Source organism: Epinephelus lanceolatus, chromosome 13 (genome assembly GCF_041903045.1).
Source record: "Epinephelus lanceolatus isolate andai-2023 chromosome 13, ASM4190304v1, whole genome shotgun sequence".
NCBI classification, from domain to species: domain Eukaryota; kingdom Metazoa; phylum Chordata; class Actinopteri; order Perciformes; family Serranidae; genus Epinephelus; species Epinephelus lanceolatus.
This window is the reverse complement of record NC_135746.1, coordinates 203,899-222,381: the sequence shown is the minus strand read 5'-3', so window position 1 is coordinate 222,381 and position 18,483 is coordinate 203,899. Positions and strand designations below refer to the sequence as shown.

Sequence of the window (18,483 nt, the reverse complement as noted above, 5' to 3'; positions counted from 1 at the left end):
GGTTTGGAGGTGTGAAGGTGAGAAAGTTTGAAGGTTTGGAGGTTTGAAGGTGAGAAAGTTTGAAGGTTTGGAGGTGTGAAGGTTTGGAGATCTGAAAGTGAGAAAGTTTGAAGGTTCGATGGTTTGGAGGTTTGAAGGTGAGACAGTTTGAAGGTTTGGAGGTTTGAAGGTGAGAAAGTTTGAAGGTTTGGAGGTGTGAAGGTGAGAAAGTTTGAAGGTTTGATGGTTTGATGGTTTGGAGTCAAAGATCCTGAGTCCTGCTGTCTCACAGAGAAACAATAAACGTCAACCTACTGAGTCAACATTCACAGTCTGCTGATGACCACTTTATCTCAGGAAATCATGTCTGTATTATTGATGTATTATAAAGTGACCACAGCTCACACACACACACACACACACACGCAGCTCTGTTTTCAGGATCAGTTCTACTGAACTTTCTTGTGTTCATTAGTCAGACTTCCTGTGATCAGCTGCTCCTCTGCTGTATTAATACACAGATTTATAAAGTACAGCCTGAGGTGGAAATATTTACTGCAGCTGTTCACACGTTCACTGAGAACAGGTTCAGATCATATTTCAATATATCACTGCAGCAGGCAGACGACAGTGTGAGTACCCGCAGCTTCTACAGAAACCAGGACACACACAGATCAACAGGAAACCAGAGCTGCACCTCTTCCTCCTCTGACCCAGATCACAACACACACACACACACACACAGTGTCAGCTCACCTTCAGGATGTTTCCACTTCTGTCTCCCTGTTCACAGAACCAGACGCCACAGACAACAGAATCAGGGTCAGAGTCAGGTTTATGTTCAGGTTTATGTTCAGGTTCAGACAGATCTGATCCTGGTTCGGCCAATCACTACCACTAATTAAGTTTTTTGCACTTTACACAAAATATGTGATGAGGTCAGTTTTGTTCTACACGACAGAGATCATGAACCAGATTAGTGGAGAGGAGCGCCGTCAAGGTTTTAAGATGTTCATGAGTCTCATGTCATCAGATCTGTCTTCACAGAGCTGCGTCAGAAACATCTGGAGTCACTCATTATCTTTCTGCTGTAAAGCAAAAAAATGCTCTGACATGTTTGCGTTTCTGTGAACCAATCACAGTCGCCCTGGGCGGAACGAAGTCCAGCGTTGGGGTGGAAGTTGTTCTGGTGGAACATCTGTACGTGAGGAGATGCACTCTGTCTTTAAAATGGCTCCACTGTAGAAACATCCCAGACACATGAACAGCGGTCTCCAGTCTCACTGAGTCAGACTGTTCATTCACACACACGACGCGCGACGCTCCACCATCACAACTCATCTCTGCATGCTGGCGTCCGTTTACACCTCAGCTCTACGTCACATTTCACTGCTCTGATTGGTCGCAGGTCTATCCAATCATATCAAGACGCCATCTGATAACTCCTGCTGAACATCACAGACTGAGCAGCTGAGAGGTTCAAAGTAAAAGGTGTGTGACGGCTGAAGGACGAAGAGGCAGGACTGACCAGACTCTGTCATGTTCATCTGATCACAACATGTTGGTCTCATGTTGGAGCTGATACATCAGTCATGTTATCCCTGAATCACCTGACTGATGATCATGTTAATATTCATACAGCATTAAACACTCTGTCCTGATGTACAGAACCTGTGTGACCACTGGCTGCTTCTACAGGTGTGGAGGCAGGTGGTGCCTGATATTGCTCAGTGACATCACCTGCACCCTATGTGATCCTGTCGTCACTGTTTTTAAGTATGTACTCAGCCTAAAACGTTGCCTGAGGGTGCAGCTGTCACGCCCTGAAAACAGACACTCTGGAACGCTCACACGCTGCGACAGCTTTGCTCTCACTTTTAAGCACGCTTTCTGGGCGTCTACATAAATAACCAATAGACTGGAGGGCACAGAAACACGACGTGTACAGGTGACATACATATACTGACTTTGATCCCAGCAGCGCCTGGTGGCTGTCAGACGACCTGCAGCTGAACTCTGACAGCTGATTGGCTGATGATGTGAATGTTTGTCTCACCTCAGTCAGTTTGTGGCGTCCTCTCCTGACCAGCTCCAGCAGCAGAGGAGACTTCCTGTTGACCTCCGACTCTGACAGACCCAGATCTCTGCAGACCAGCTCCCGACTGTCCACGCCGTTCAGCTGCACACCAACAAGACAATCATCATCACTGTGTGAGTCCCATTTAACTCGTTAACTACAAGTCACACAGTCCATCAACATCCAGTCACCATTCCTTTGTTTTTACATTATCATCTAGAGATGGGTGATCTTGTCCATATCCTATCGTCCTATCGCCATCAAGTGAAATCGCCAATCTGTCATCGCCCGGGGGGGGCGTCATCGCCCGGGGGGGGCGTCGCCGATGAAACGTTCACTTATAGCCTCTCTTTGGCATTTGAGCAGCTTTATAAAACTCTTGAACATGTAATGGCTCCTTAATTAGCAAGTTGACTTTACATAGACGGCATATCTTTTCAATTTCTCCTGACACTGTGTTGTTTGGTTTGTTCACCGCTCCGTGACATGCGCGTTAAGGCCTGAACATACTCGGGCGGAACATACGCGGAACGGACTCCGCGGAGGTCCGCGCGGACTCAAAGCGGACGTCTGCAAGGCCTGTGCGCGCAAAGCTCAAATTTTACGACCGCGCGGACTCCGCGCACCAGTGACTGCTCGGCATGTAATTTTCACATCACGGGGATTTTTCACGGACATTTTTACAGGAAACTACAACGCGGAAGTGCGCTCGACTATGGAAGCCCGAATGACTGCGGACATTCCTCGCGGAGTCCGTTCCGCGTATGTTCCGCCTTAAAGGCCTGAACATACTCGGTTGTTGACTAGAGATGATACACCGTCTCATGGTGGTCACTTCCTGTCAACGTTACAGATCAGAAGCACAGAGAGTTGTTGACTAGAGATGATACACCGTCTCATGGTGGTCACTTCCTGTCAACGTTACAGATCAGAAGCACAGAGAGTTGTTGACTAGAGATGATACGCCGTCTCACGGTGGTCACTTCCTGTCAGCGTTACAGATCAGAAGCACAGAGAGTTGTTGACTAGAGATGATACGCCGTCTCATGGTGGTCACTTCCTGTCAACGTTACAGATCAGAAGCACAGAGAGTTGTTGACTAGAGATGATATGCCGTCTCATGGCGGTCACTTCCTGTCAGCGTTACAGATCAGAAGCACAGAGAGTTGTTGACTAGAGATGATACGCCGTCTCATGGTGGTCACTTCCTGTCAACGTTACAGATCAGAAGCACAGAGAGTTGTTGACTAGAGATGATACACCGTCTCATGGTGGTCACTTCCTGTCAACGTTACAGATCAGAAGCACAGAGAGTTGTTGACTAGAGATGATACACCGTCTCATGGTGGTCACTTCCTGTCAACGTTACAGATCAGAAGCACAGAGAGTTGTCGACTAGAGATGATACACCGTCTCATGGTGGTCACTTCCTGTCAACGTTACAGATCAGAAGCACAGAGAGTTGTTGACTAGAGATGATATGCCGTCTCATGGCGGTCACTTCCTGTCAGCGTTACAGATCAGAAGCACAGAGAGTTGTTGACTAGAGATGATACGCCGTCTCATGGTGGTCACTTCCTGTCAACGTTACAGATCAAAAGCACAGAGAGTTGTTGACTAGAGATGATACGCCGTCTCACGGTGGTCACTTGCTGTCAACGTTACAGATCAGAAGCACAGAGAGTTGTTGACTAGAAATGATGCGCCGTCTCATGGTGGTCACTTCCTGTCAACGTTACAGATCAGAAGTACAGAGAGTTGTTGACTAGAGATGATACGCCGTCTCACGGTGGTCACTTCCTGTCAACGTTACAGATCAGAAGTACAGAGAGTTGTTGACTAGAGATGATATGCCGTCTCATGGTGGTCACTTCCTGTCAACGTTACAGGTCAGAAGTTGACTAGAGATGATACGCCGTCTCATGGCGGTCACTTCCTGTCAACGTTACAGATCAGAAGCACAGAGAGTTGTTGACTAGAGATGATACGCCGTCTCATGGCGGTCACTTCCTGTCAGCGTTACAGATCAGAAGTACAGAGAGTTGTTGACTAGAGATGAATACACCGTCTCATGGCGGTCACTTCCTGTCAACGTTACAGATCAGAAGCACAGAGAGTTGTTGACTAGAGATGATACGCCGTCTCATGGCGGTCACTTGCTGTCAACGTTACAGATCAGAAGTACAGAGAGTTGTTGACTAGAAATGAATACACCGTCTCATGGCGGTCACTTCCTGTCAACGTTACAGATCAAAAGCACAGAGAGTTGTTGACTAGAGATGATACGCCGTCTCACAGTGGTCACTTCCTGTCAACGTTACAGATCAGAAGCACAGAGAGTTGTTGACTAGAGATGATGCGCCGTCTCATGGTGGTCACTTCCTGTCAACGTTACAGATCAGAAGTACAGAGAGTTGTTGACTAGAGATGATACGCCGTCTCATGGCGGTCACTTCCTGTCGACGTTACAGATCAGAAGCACAGAGAGCCGTTGACTAGAGATGATACGCTGTCTCACGGTGGTCACTTCCTGTCAACGTTACAGATCAGAAGTACAGAGAGTTGTTGACTAGAGATGAATACACCGTCTCATGGTGGTCACTTCCTGTCAACGTTACAGATCAGAAGTACAGAGAGTTGTTGACTAGAGATGATATGCCGTCTCATGGTGGTCACTTCCTGTCAACGTTACAGGTCAGAAGTTGACTAGAGATGATACGCCGTCTCATGGCGGTCACTTCCTGTCAACGTTACAGATCAGAAGCACAGAGAGTTGTTGACTAGAGATGATACGCCGTCTCATGGCGGTCACTTCCTGTCAGCGTTACAGATCAGAAGTACAGAGAGTTGTTGACTAGAGATGAATACACCGTCTCATGGTGGTCACTTCCTGTCAACACGCAGCTTTTTACAACATTACAGAACGGAGCGTTGACAGTAGTTGTTTGTTAAAACTCGTCTCGTAATGAATCTTTGTTCTGAACTGGATTTTAAGGTCAGAGGATGCTGACCCACTGATGCCAAGTTCACACTGAATGCTGAAGCACCCTGATGTGTTCACTGTCACGCAGCCATCTATCAGCGGTCACCTGGACGTTCACACCTGAAGCACATTTCTCCACACGGGTCAAATCAATACATTACAGTATCACCATATTTTGGCATGGCGATATCGAATCCATACACAGACGCCAAGTATTGATTATTTTAATTATACAAATTTGACAAATTTATACGAATTTGAAGTTCTAGTGACCTGCCAGAGACAATGGTGACAGCTTTCAGAGACTCAAACATTTTTTTAATCTCATATGGCCACAGTTTAATATTAAATAATTTAAAGACAATATTTATCAGTGGTGTTGATGTGGAGCTCCTCTGTGGTCACATGACCCTGTGGTCACATGTTCAGACTCAGATATTTTAAACATGTTGTGTGATCAACAGATTAAACCTCAGTGATGGTAAAAGTATTACAGTACGATGATGATGTCTCAGTGATGTGTGGTTACTGATGTGAGACATGAAACTGTGATGAATGACAGGAGGACACGTGTCCTGAAGGAGTGAACACACAGCAACAGCCACAGACCACACAGAGTCACACTGTGGTCACATGACCTCTCACCCAGTTTATCTCCGGCTGGAACACGGCGAGGCTGAAGTCCAGGTTAAACACCTGCAGGAAGTCCATGATCAGACTGGCCACAAGGCGTCCTGTAGGGGGACGGGGGGACAGACAGTCAGAGGACACCTGAACACACCGTCAGAGACAACACGAGTCAGAGAGGACACCTGAACACACCGTCAGAGACAACACGAGTCAGAGAGGACACCTGAACACATCATCTCTCAGTGACAGGACACAGTCAGAGGACTCCTGCTGTTCAGACTGAGGACAGACTGAGTAAAATAATAATGTCCCCTGTCTTCTGTCTGTCTCAGAAACAGCAGTCAGGTTCAACAGGTGCTGAAACAACGACTCACAGAACCATTTGAATATTTAACACTGTCAGGACTCAGACTGTTCAGGTCCTCTATGAGGCTCACAGCGCCCCCTGTGGTGACAAACACCAACTACAGCACCTCATACTGACAGTACTATAAGGATTCAGTCTGCTTCCTCAGGTCCTCTCTGACCCTGCTGAACATCCACAGCGCCCCCCTGTGGTCTAACACAGCAACTACAATAACTCAACTCCAGGGCATGAACACGTGCACACGTCCAGCTGCTCTGAGCCACAGCATCACAACATACAGACGAGTCGACATGGGACTGTTCACTCACAGAGACACCAGCTGAACAACAAGAGGAGTTGAAGGTCAGAGGTCAAAAGATCAGACCCTGAGAGAGAACAGAGACTCACCGTCTTTAGTGTTGAGACATTTCTTCAGGTTTTCATTGATCAGAGGAATTTTATTCTGAAACACACACACAGTCTGTAGATCAGCTGCAGTCACAGATTAATATAACATGACAATATGTTCTGTTAATGATTAATGATGTCTGATCAAACTATGTTCTGTTAATGATGTCTGAACTATATTCTGTCCCTCCATCTTCTGTTGAGGACAAACCCAAATATTTGTAACTGGATGGAGTTTCTATAGAAACCAGGAAGTGAACAGAGAAGATGAAGAACCTGGTTCCTCTGTGTGAACACCTCATCCTGGATCTGACCTGAGACAAGACTCATTAACAGGTTACTCATGTCCATCTGATGGTCCTCAGTGAGACATGAGGACAGACAACAGGAGCTGAAGACATGAGGACAGACAACAGGAGCTGAAGACACAAGGACAGACATGAGGACAGACAACAGGAGCTGAAGACATGAGGACAGACAACAGGAGCTCAAGACATGAGGACAGACAACAGGAGCTGAAGACATGAAGACAGACAACAGGAGCTGAAGACATGAGGACAGACAACAGGAGCTGAAGACATGAGGACAGACAACAGGAAGTGGACGCTTACCTCCAGTTTGTCCTGCTCCTCCATGGCCAGGAACACTGCTGCCCTCATCTCTGCCTGCAGGTGAGAGCAGGTGAGTCACACAGGTAGAACATCACCAGTCCTTGAGAAAGTCGTTCCTTGAGAAAGTAGTCGCAGACCAGCTGTGTGATTTTCTCCATGATAATAATTTATTTGAGGAATTTCAGTCAGGATTTAGAGTGCATCATAGCACTGAGACAGCACTAGTTAAAATTACAAATGACCTTCTGATTGCTTCAGACAAAGGACTCGTCTCTGTTCTTGTTTTATTAGATCTTAGTGCGGCGTTTGACACAATTGACCATCAAATTCTACTGCAGAGACTGGATCACTTAATTGGCCTAAAAGGTTCTGCACTAAGCTGGTTTAAATTTTATTTATCTGATCGTTTTCAGTTTGTTCACGTTCATAATGAATCATCCTTATGTACTAAAGTTTGTTTTGGAGTTCCACAAGGTTCTGTGCTCGAACCAATCCTATTTACTCTATATATGCTTCCTTTAGGTAACATCATTAGAAATTAGGGCCGTAACGGTACATGTATTTGTCTCGAACCGTTTGGTACGTGGCTTTCGGTTTGGCACGACCCTGTACCAAATTATTGGGCGCAGGATATTATTTTATTTTATTTTGTTTTATTTTAATTCCGTTTTTGCGAGCCGAACCATTTAAAATATCTAGTTCCCCGAAGGACATAATTGAGTGACGGACCGAGTCCCGTAAATCTCCGTTTTCACTTTGTGCAGCGCATTCTCGCATTTTGACAACATGGCAAGTGAGCCTGACGAACCTGAAGACCAACCCGCAAACCTTAAGTCCTCCGTTCGGGAACACTTTCGTTTCAGGGTAAAATACGAAGATGGAAATAAACAAGTTGACAAGACAAAAGTAGTGTGCCGACACTACAGAAGGTCGGGTATGTACTTGGAAACACGTCTAACATCCTAACGCATCTAAAGCAACACCACCCGAGTTTGAACGTTAACCGGCACGACTAGAAAAAGCAATCTGGTGCAAACTACGATATCGTCGTCGTTTAAAAAGAAAGAGCGTTTCCCTGACCATCGCGCTTTTGTTTACTGCACTTTAACAAAGTGGGAAAGCTAAGTAAGTTCCTAGTAAAACTGAATCTGAGCAGGCTTTAAAGCTGACCAGCTGCACTATACTTTTTATTTTAATTGAGTAAAACTGTTTAAGCAGAAATGTACATTTATATTTTTCATTCAAAAAATGTGGTTACCAATAAGTAAAACATATTTAATAGTTGTCTATTTTTTTCATTACTGTACCGGAAAAAAAAACGAACCGTGACTTGTGTACCGAGGTACGTACCGAACCGAGATTTTTGTGTACCGTTACACCCCTATTAGAAATCACTCTGTAAATTTCCATTGTTATGCGGATGATACTCAGTTGTATTTATCGATGAAGCCAGAAGAAAGTAATCAATTAACTAAACTCCATAACTGCCTTAAAGACATAAAAACTTGGATGAGCACCAATTTCCTGATGTTAAATTCAGACAAAACTGAAGTTATTGTTCTTGGCCCCAAACAACTCAGAGACTCTTTATCTGATGACATAGTTTCTCTAGATGGCATTGCTCTGGCCTCTAGCACTACCGTAAGAAACCTCGGAGTAATATTTGATCAAGATTTGTCTTTTAATTCTCATTCAAAGCAAACCTCACGGACTGCATTTTTTCATCTGCGTAATATTGTGAAAATTAGGCCTATCCTGACCCGAAAAGATGCAGAAAAATTGGTCCATGCTTTTGTTACCTCAAGGCTGGATTACTGTAACTCTCTATTATCAGGTAGCTCTAGTAAGTCCTTAAAAACTCTCCAGCTAATTCAGAATGCAGCAGCACGTGTACTAACAGGAACTAAGAAACGAGATCATATTTCTCCTGTTTTAGCTTCTCTGCACTGGCTCCCTGTAAAATCCAGAATTGAATTTAAAATCCTACTGTTAACTTATAAAGCTCTAAATGGTCAAGCTCCGTCATATCTTAGAGAGCTCATAGTGCCATATTATCCCACCAGAACACTGCGCTCTGAGAACGCAGGGTTACTCGTGGTCCCTAAAGTCTCCAAAAGTAGATCAGGAGCCAGAGCCTTCAGCTATCAGGCTCCTCTCCTGTGGAATCATCTTCCTGTTACGGTCCGGGAGGCAGACACCGTCTCCACATTTAAGACTAGACTTAAGACTTTCCTCTTTGATAAAGCTTATAGTTAGGGCTGGCTCAGGCTTGCCCTGTACCAGCCCCTAGTTAGGCTGACTTAGGCCTAGTCTGCCGGAGGACCCCCTATAATACACCGGGCACCTTCTCTCCTTCTCTCTCTCTCTCTCTCTCTCTCTCTCGTATTCTATTACTGCATCTTGCTAACTCGGTCATTCTGGATGTCACTAACTCGGCTTCTTCTCCGGAGCCTTTGTGCTCCACTGTCTCTCAGATTAACTCATATCACAGCGGTGCCTGGACAGCGTGACGTGTGTGGTTGTGCTGCTGCCGTGGTCCTGCCAGATGCCTCCTGCTGCTGCTGCCATCATTAGTCATTAGTCATACTTCTACTGTTATTATACACATATGACTATTGTCACACATGTATACTGCCAGATATTAATATATACTTTCAACATATTGTACCACAGTAGCCAGAATTATAATTATATTATTACTGTCATTAACGTTGTTGTAAGCTACTGTCATTACCGTCTGTCCTGTCTCTCTCTCTCTCTCTCTCTCTCTGTCTCTCTCTCTCTCTCTCGCTCTCTCTGTCTCTCTCTGTCTCATTGTGTCATACGGATTACTGTTAATTTATTATACTGATCTGTTCTGTACGACATCTATTGCACGTCTGTCCGTCCTGGAAGAGGGATCCCTCCTCAGTTGCTCTTCCTGAGGTTTCTACCGTTTTTTTCCCTGTTGAAGGGTTTTTTTGGGGAGTTTTTCCTGATCAGCTGTGAGGGTCATAAGGACAGAGGGATGTCGTATGCTGTAAAGCCCTGTGAGGCAAATTGTGATTTGTGATATTGGGCTTTATAAATAAAATTGATTGATTGATTGATTGAATTGATCACCATGACAACAGACCCTCAGCTTCTTTCAGCTTCTAACATGAGACCACAGTAAGGAGTTACCACAGGAGAGATAAATGTTTCTACTGCTGAATGAATCTACCCAGCAGGATATGATGTCATTAACATCAGCTGATCAACAGTCCCTAATCACAGAGTGAGGTGCACCATACTGCTGTTTTTTTATTGGATGTCACCAGTGGGAAAAAAAGAGCTTACTGTGCCTTTTTATTGTTGCCAGGCAACCACTCCATCACCTCCTCACCCTAACCCTCCTGTGTAATCAATCTAGTGTTTATTTATTGTTTCTGTATCCTGCAGTAATCAGTGTGCAGCTGCTGCCATGTTGAGGCAGAGGGTGCTGTCTGTAGCTCTGGTTGAGGGTGAGAGGCTGTCAGCAGATAAACAGAGATCTGTGTGGGTACATGAGACCCTAAAAAAGAGGCTGGATCATGGGGAGTACCACCAGTTGGTCCAGTACTGCACTTATCTGCTTCCACGCCTGCTGTTTTCTATTGAGATGGTGCTAACTGTTTGTCATATCCAGCAACCGCTACCACCAGTTTCTCCTCCATCATTTACCAACCCAGAGCACAGAAACATGAGGTGCATAGCAATGCAGAAACAGCAAACAAAAAGTTTCATTCTCATTGACAACTGTTTGAAAAAAGATCCTCCAGCTGCTGAAACACTTCCTGTGTGATCAAGTCTAATACATAAATAATATCATACATGATTCTGCTGAATGATTATTTTACTTTCTACAGATTCATCCAGTGTGGTCTGCCAGTGAGGACTAAAGCTGCTCTTGGTGAGAATTCCTTCACACCAGCTATTTGGAAACATTCTAAACACATGTTAGAACACAACCATCAGATTATAATCTGATAAAAGAAAACACAACCATCAGATTATGATCTGAAACAGAGGAGCTTTGAGTACACTGGAATAAAAATTTATAACAGAGTATTTTCACTCTGTCGTATCAGGACTTCAACTGTTTCCTGAAGAAGAAACTCTAGAGATGCATGATACTGGATTTTTTGCCAATATCTGATTGATCAATATGTAACAACTCATTTGGCTAATCAATAACTCTAACCCTTTTCCCTCCTGATGTCAGTGATCATCATCAAGTCACATTATACATACAGACTGTTATAGCGACGGAGACATGACACACTCTGCAGTGTCTGTAATATTCATTCACTGAGCTGATGGTTCATTATAAAGCTGATGTCAGCTGATATTGATAACATGCAGATCATATCGATTACCCCTAAAAGATCAGATTACTTCTTCGTCATCTCGAGGTGACTGTCAGATACATGTAAAGAGTCCCTGTATACACAGGTCCCTCTGATGTCAGCTCTGCTGTCACCAACATGTGCTGCAGTAAAGCTTCACACTGTCAGAAACACACACTCTTCAGAAGAAGAAGAAGAAGAAGAAGAACTGATCTTCATGAACAGAACCGGATGTGAACTCCTCTGCGAGCTCAGAACTACAGCATTAGCCGCGTTAGCACAATTAGCTAACGCTCAGAGCTACATTAGCCTTATAGGTAACAGAAAGTTCACACGAAACATCCCAGATCTTTCACCTCCCGTTAAAAACCCGTTAATGTTCCCGGTAAAGTTACAGCTGAACCTGTGTCGCCATGACTGCTGACCGTTGAGCTACCGTTAGCCTAGCCTAGCCTAGCCTAACCTAACCTAGCCTAGCCTAGCTGACCGGTAGTATTTAAATGTGCGGGACCTTGAGCTTGTTGAGGACTCCGTTATTCTCCAGATTCTGGATCAGCAGGTCCCGCAGCTCTGTGTCGTCCTCTGTGGCTGACATCTTTAAATATATATATTAATTTATTTTACTTTATTTTAGCTTGAAGCTAACTGCTGCTGTCAGGCCAACAAAACAAAACAAACCACCCGGAAGTATTGTTGTTGTTCTTCTTCTACGGTGAAATATCGGCTGACACACTGCTGTGAGTCACAGTGTGGTCTGGATCCAGAGACAGACACATGAAATCATGAACTGAATAAACATCTGCTGGATGTTTCAAAATCATGTTGATGCTGAATATCAAAATATTAATATAAAATAAAATCCTGACAGTCATGTGACATCAGGGAGGTCGACCAGCCGCTCTTCATCACTTATTGTGTCATACCACCACCATCAAAATAAGTCCTCTGAGGCATTTAGCAGATATTATGTGGAAAATAAAATCTGTTTAAAGAAAAACACAGTTTAAATCTAAATAAATACAAATAAATCATCACACAGAAAACATGCTGAACTGTTCTTGTATTACATAGTTTAATGAGGCTGTCAGGCTGCTGATATATATCTTTCCTGTGTTTATCAGTGTTGTGTTTCCTTTGTCTTTGGGTGACTTATGTTTTTATTATTAATAATAATTAATAAGGTCCATATCTCTGCTGTGCAGTGACTAATGACCTATGTGGGTTACACTCAGAGTGAATCCAGTTGAACACTGTCTTAACACTGTTTAATATCACACAGGAGAAATTAACTGTTAATGGCCGACATGTAAATCAAAGTGTTCAGCTTTCTGTTGGTTGGACCAGCATGCACATGGGCTCTGTGCTTTGTTTTCTCTTCTTCTTTGTTTTCCAACAGATAAATAATCCACAGCTCTCAGTTTTAAAAGAGATTCAGAGGATTTTATTGTAAGAAAATAAAACTGTGAAGGATAATCTGACAGAAAAAACTGTTCTGTAGTCTGATCACTTCGTAACAGAGGAGTCTGTTTGTGTCTCATTTATATCTGTGAGGCTTCACGTCACACCTGTCCACAAAGAATCATCACACTGTAGATGATGTGAAGGAAAAAATGTCTCATCCCTCTGTTTAAAAGAGGAGAGAGGAGAGAGGAAGAGGACGAGGACGAGGAGGAAATGACCACACTGATGCAAAAATACAAAAACAAAGAAATGTAAAACATTTCTCAGTTGGGTGTTTACTCCTGTTGGCACATTGGTCACGTGATTGCAGCCATTAGCTAGTGAATGCTATCGTTAGCACTTGCATTATTGTTGGCGGTACGAAATCATCACCCAACACCCAACAAACATCATTGACGGCTTCTGTTCGACAACAGATTTAATGCTTAGAGTAAAAAACATGATGAACTTCCATCTGTAGAACGTGGTGGTGTTCACTGTCACCAGCTCAGGCTATGTGTTGTCCCCAGCCAACATGTCAAGCTACGTCACAAAGATGGCGACTGCTGAGGGTGAGAAGTGTCCGTCAGTCCACACTCAACCTTTGGACCATTTTGAGTTTGTCAGTAGGACACTGTGTTTCACCGCACTGTGTGAACACACTCCAGTATGAAGAGTTTAGGACAGAAGGACGAGATCTCAGACACTGATGAAACAGATAAGATCAGGACAGACCAGACCAGACCAGACCATGCCAGACCAGACCAGACCACGCCAGACCAGACCACGCCAGACCAGACCATGCCAGACCAGTCCAGATCAGACCAGACCAGACCAGACCATGCCAGACCAGACCACGCCAGACCAGACCATGCCAGACCAGTCCAGATCAGACCAGACCAGACCAGACCAGACCAGACCATGCCAGACCAAACCAGACCATGACAGACCAGACCAGACCAGACCATGCCAGACTATTCCAGATCAGACCAGACCAGACCATGCCAGACCAGACCACGCCAGACCAGACCATGCTAGACCAGACCATGCCAGACCAGTCCAGATCAGACCAGACCAGACCATGCCAGACCAGACCACGCCAGACCAGACCATGCCAGACCAGTCCAGATCAGACCAGACCAGACCAGACCAGACCAGACCAGACCATGCCAGACCAAACCAGACCATGACAGACCAGACCAGACCAGACCATGCCAGACCAGACCATGCCAGACCAGTCCAGATCAGACCAGACCAGACCAGACCATGCCAGACCAGACCACGCCAGACCAGACCATGCTAGACCAGACCATGCCAGACCAGTCCAGATCAGACCAGACCAGACCATGCCAGACCAGACCACGCCAGACCAGACCATGCCAGACCAGTCCAGATCAGACCAGACCAGACCAGACCATACCAGACCAGACCACGCCAGACCAGACCATGCCAGACCAGACCAGACCATGACAGACCAGACCATGCCAGACCAGTCCAGATCAGACCAGACCAGACCAGACCATGCCAGACCAGACCACGCCAGACCAGACCATGCTAGACCAGACCATGCCAGACCAGTCCAGATCAGACCAGACCAGACCAGACCATGCCAGACCAGACCACGCCAGACCAGACCATGCCAGACCAGTCCAGATCAGACCAGACCAGACCAGACCAGACCAGACCATGCCAGACCAAACCAGACCATGACAGACCAGACCAGACCAGACCATGCCAGACCAGACCATGCCAGACTATTCCAGATCAGACCAGACCAGACCAGACCATGCCAGACCAGACCACGCCAGACCAGACCATGCTAGACCAGACCATGCCAGACCAGTCCAGATCAGACCAGACCAGACCATGCCAGACCAGACCACGCCAGACCAGACCATGCCAGACCAGTCCAGATCAGACCAGACCAGACCAGACCAGACCATGCCAGACCAAACCAGACCATGACAGACCAGACCAGACCAGACCATGCCAGACCATGCCAGACCAGACCATGCCAGACCAGTCCAGATCAGACCAGACCAGACCAGACCATGCCAGACCAGACCACGCCAGACCAGACCATGCTAGACCAGACCATGCCAGACCAGTCCAGATCAGACCAGACCAGACCATGCCAGACCAGACCACGCCAGACCAGACCATGCCAGACCAGTCCAGATCAGACCAGACCAGACCAGACCATGCCAGACCAGACCACGCCAGACCAGACCATGCCAGACCAGACCAGACCATGACAGACCAGACCATGCCAGACCAGTCCAGATCAGACCAGACCAGACCAGACCATGCCAGACCAGACCACGCCAGACCAGACCATGCTAGACCAGACCATGCCAGACCAGTCCAGATCAGACCAGACCAGACCAGACCATGCCAGACCAGACCACGCCAGACCAGACCATGCCAGACCAGACCAGACCATGACAGACCAGACCAGACCAGACCAGACCATGCCAGACCAGACCAGACCAGACCAGATAAGAGAGTTTTACCATCACGTGATGTCTCAGCTGTTGGTCAAGGATGATATTTAAAAAAATTTGGAGTCTGTAAAAAAAAAAAAAAAAAACTTAGATATTTTGTTCTTATTGGTTCAAAAAAAAAAAATCTGAGTGTGGACAAAAAGTCAAAGTTCACTCTGTGGTAACACCTGTGAAAGTCATTTATATACATCACACATATTACTAAAAATAAAATCCATGAGGACTATACATGACGTCAGAGAGTCGTGTATTTAAATTCACGTATACAGTTTAATTTAAAAAACAGTAAGAAATAATCTACGTCAGAGATAATTTAAGGGGAAAATTAAATGTAAAGGAGAGGAGATGAGGACTTAAGACACAACACTTTAAACAGACGGACAGATGCAGTGTGTTCACGAGGTCTGCAGACGAAGAGCGGTGATGATGATGATGATGAGGGGCTCTTAGTTTATTTGGGATGTTGATAAACACCAGGTAATGTTTGTTTGTTTAATGTTTGTACAAAACATCTTTTTTCTTTGTGAGATTAATGTACTTTGTGCACTGTCCCTGTTACAAATAAATTTAATAAACTAAACTAAAACACTAAAATTGTATTTATCTATGAAGCCAGAAGAAATGGTGGCCATGGAAGTCGGAATCCGCTAAGGAGTGTGTAAAAACTCACCTGCTGAATCCCCCATTTGTTATGCCCCACCCTTAGGCGGCCCTACTGGGGCAAACAAAACTCAATCACTGACCCATAACAATCACATGAACACCTTTAAAACACTCAAATCCATGGGATTTATTAGAATTAAAACAAGCAGACAAGACAACAAAAATCCCTCGGTGAGAGGCAGCAGGACCAGCAGTCCCCACACCAGAGCCTCTCCCCTCTGCTGCTGGCAAATAAAACTACATATTATACCTTTAAATAACTTAAATGTATTATTGTTCAAATTACTTAAATGTATTATTGTTTAAATTATTTAAATGTATTATTGTTTAAATTATTTCCTAGTATTATTGTTCAAATTACTTAAATATATTTTTTGTTTAAATTATTTCCTAGTATTATTGTTTAAATTACTTAAATATATTTTTGTTTAAATTACTTAAATGTATTATTGTTTAAATTATTTCCTAGTATTATTGTTCAAATTACTTAAATGTATTATTGTTTAAATTATTTAAATGTATTATTGTTTAAATTATTTAAATGTATTATTGTTCAAATTACTTAAATGTATTATTGTTTAAATTATTTCCTAGTATTATTGTTCAAATTACTTAAATGTATTATTGTTTAAATTATTTAAATGTATTATTGTTTAAATTACTTAAATATATTATTGTTCAAATTACTTAAAAATATTTTTGTTTAAATTACTTAAATGTATTATTGTTTAAATTATTTCCTAGTATTATTGTTCAAATTACTTAAATGTATTATTGTTTAAATTATTTAAATGTATTATTGTTTAAATTACTTAAATGTATTATTGTTTAAATTATTTAAATGTATTATTGTTTAAATTATGTAAATGTATTATTGTTTAAATTACTTAAATGTATTATTGTTTAAATTACTTAAATGTATTATTGTTTAAATTATTTAAATGTATTATTGTTCAAATTACTTAAATGTATTATTGTTTAAATTATTTAAATGTATTATTGTTTAAATTACTTAAATGTATTATTGTTTAAATTATTTAAATGTATTATTGTTTAAATTATGTAAATGTATTATTGTTTAAATTACTTAAATGTATTATTGTTTAAATTACTTAAATGTATTATTGTTTAAATTATTTAAATGTATTATTGTTCAAATTACTTAAATGTATTATTGTTTAAATTATTTACATGTATTATTGTTTAAATTACTTAAATGTATTATTGTTCAAATTACTTACATGTATTATTATTTAAATTATTTAAATGTATTATTGTTTAAATTACTTAAATGTATTATTGTTTAAATTATTTACATGTATTATTGTTTAAATTACTTAAATGTATTATTATTTAAATTATTTAAATGTATTATTGTTTAAATTACTTAAATGTATTATTGTTTAAATTATTTAAATATATTATTGTTTAAATTATTTAAATGTATTATTGTTTAAATTATTTAAATATATTATTGTTTAAATTATTTAAATGTATTATTGTTTAAATTATTTAAATGTATTATTGTTCAAATTACTTAAAGCAGCTGTGCGGAACTTTTCGTTTTCGTTGATTATAGCGCTCCTTTGGTCGAAGCGGTATGACACCCACAGCCTGGTGTCATAAAATCTTGACTGCAACTGGCAATTACCGCATGCAGTTGTTTTGGAGAGCGAGAGGATTAACTAACGTCAGGTCAGTCCAAGTAATTAGTGGAAACAACAAAATTACTCAGTAAATTCTCCTGTCGTCTTTCTGTTCTGATCTAATCTAATCTGTTGTATATTTTGAGCTACTAAGGCTACCGTAGTAGTGTGAGCCTCAAGTTATTCTGGGTAATGTAGTAAACGTTGTTGTGCTACTGGAAACAATGAGAAGCAGCCGTGTGCGTTCGGTGTAAGGAGGAATAAACAGTTAACAAGTCATCTGCTGAGTCCGCATTATTATGTGAAAAGAATACTCCGACGATTTGGGAGTTATGCCCTTTCTCTATCATTTTCATATTGAGACAGCAGTTAGCACTACATCTTGCGCGGAGGGATACACCGGTGAGCAACAGCTGCAGCTGGCTCTGGGACAGGTACGCTAGGTCACTCGGTAAAAGCAAACAAAGAGAAGACACGGACGATATTACTCGCCCGACTGAAAGCTGTCCATCAGCTCCTGCAGGCCTGGGGCGTTTTTTCCAGTTCATCTTAGGAACACGAAAAAAAGTTTAAATCACGCCAGGATTAGTGATTGCTGCAAAGTTTTCACTCCTTATGATGCACTCTCTGCGGCGCTTTTCCTCCTGATAATATATCTCCCCAACAATGGTAGCACCGAATCCCATTCTGTGCAGTAAAATGACTAACCCTAGGGACAGTTTTATTAATGGTAAAAAGTTCCGCACAGCTGCTTTAAATGTATTTAACTTACTTAAATGTATTATTGTTTAAATTATTTCCTAGTATTATTGTTCAAATTACTTAAATATATTTTTGTTTAAATTATTTA

General features: G+C 42.7%; 1 protein-coding gene across 10 annotated transcripts in view; it reads right to left on the bottom strand.

The window, feature by feature from the left end:
* The window catches only part of cep43 (centrosomal protein 43), a 61,101-nt gene extending 49,014 nt beyond the window's left edge, over nucleotides 1-12,087 (bottom strand). For 4 of the 10 annotated variants that reach the window (XM_078173577.1, XM_078173580.1, XM_078173582.1 and 1 more), the window contains exons 1-6: nucleotides 11,892-12,087; nucleotides 7,035-7,088; nucleotides 6,424-6,478; nucleotides 5,685-5,773; nucleotides 2,036-2,158; nucleotides 736-762 (exon numbers count right to left, since the gene is read on the bottom strand). In XM_078173577.1, the coding sequence (XP_078029703.1) occupies nucleotides 736-762; nucleotides 2,036-2,158; nucleotides 5,685-5,773; nucleotides 6,424-6,478; nucleotides 7,035-7,088; nucleotides 11,892-11,975 (432 nt within the window). In that variant the 5' untranslated portion in view covers nucleotides 11,976-12,087. The remainder of the gene's footprint in view (nucleotides 1-735; nucleotides 763-2,035; nucleotides 2,159-5,684; nucleotides 5,774-6,423; nucleotides 6,479-7,034; nucleotides 7,089-11,891) is intronic. The other 6 variants (XM_078173583.1, XM_078173585.1, XM_078173584.1 and 3 more) reach the window with 3 other exon arrangements.
* Nucleotides 12,088-18,483: the final 6,396 nt, after the last annotated feature.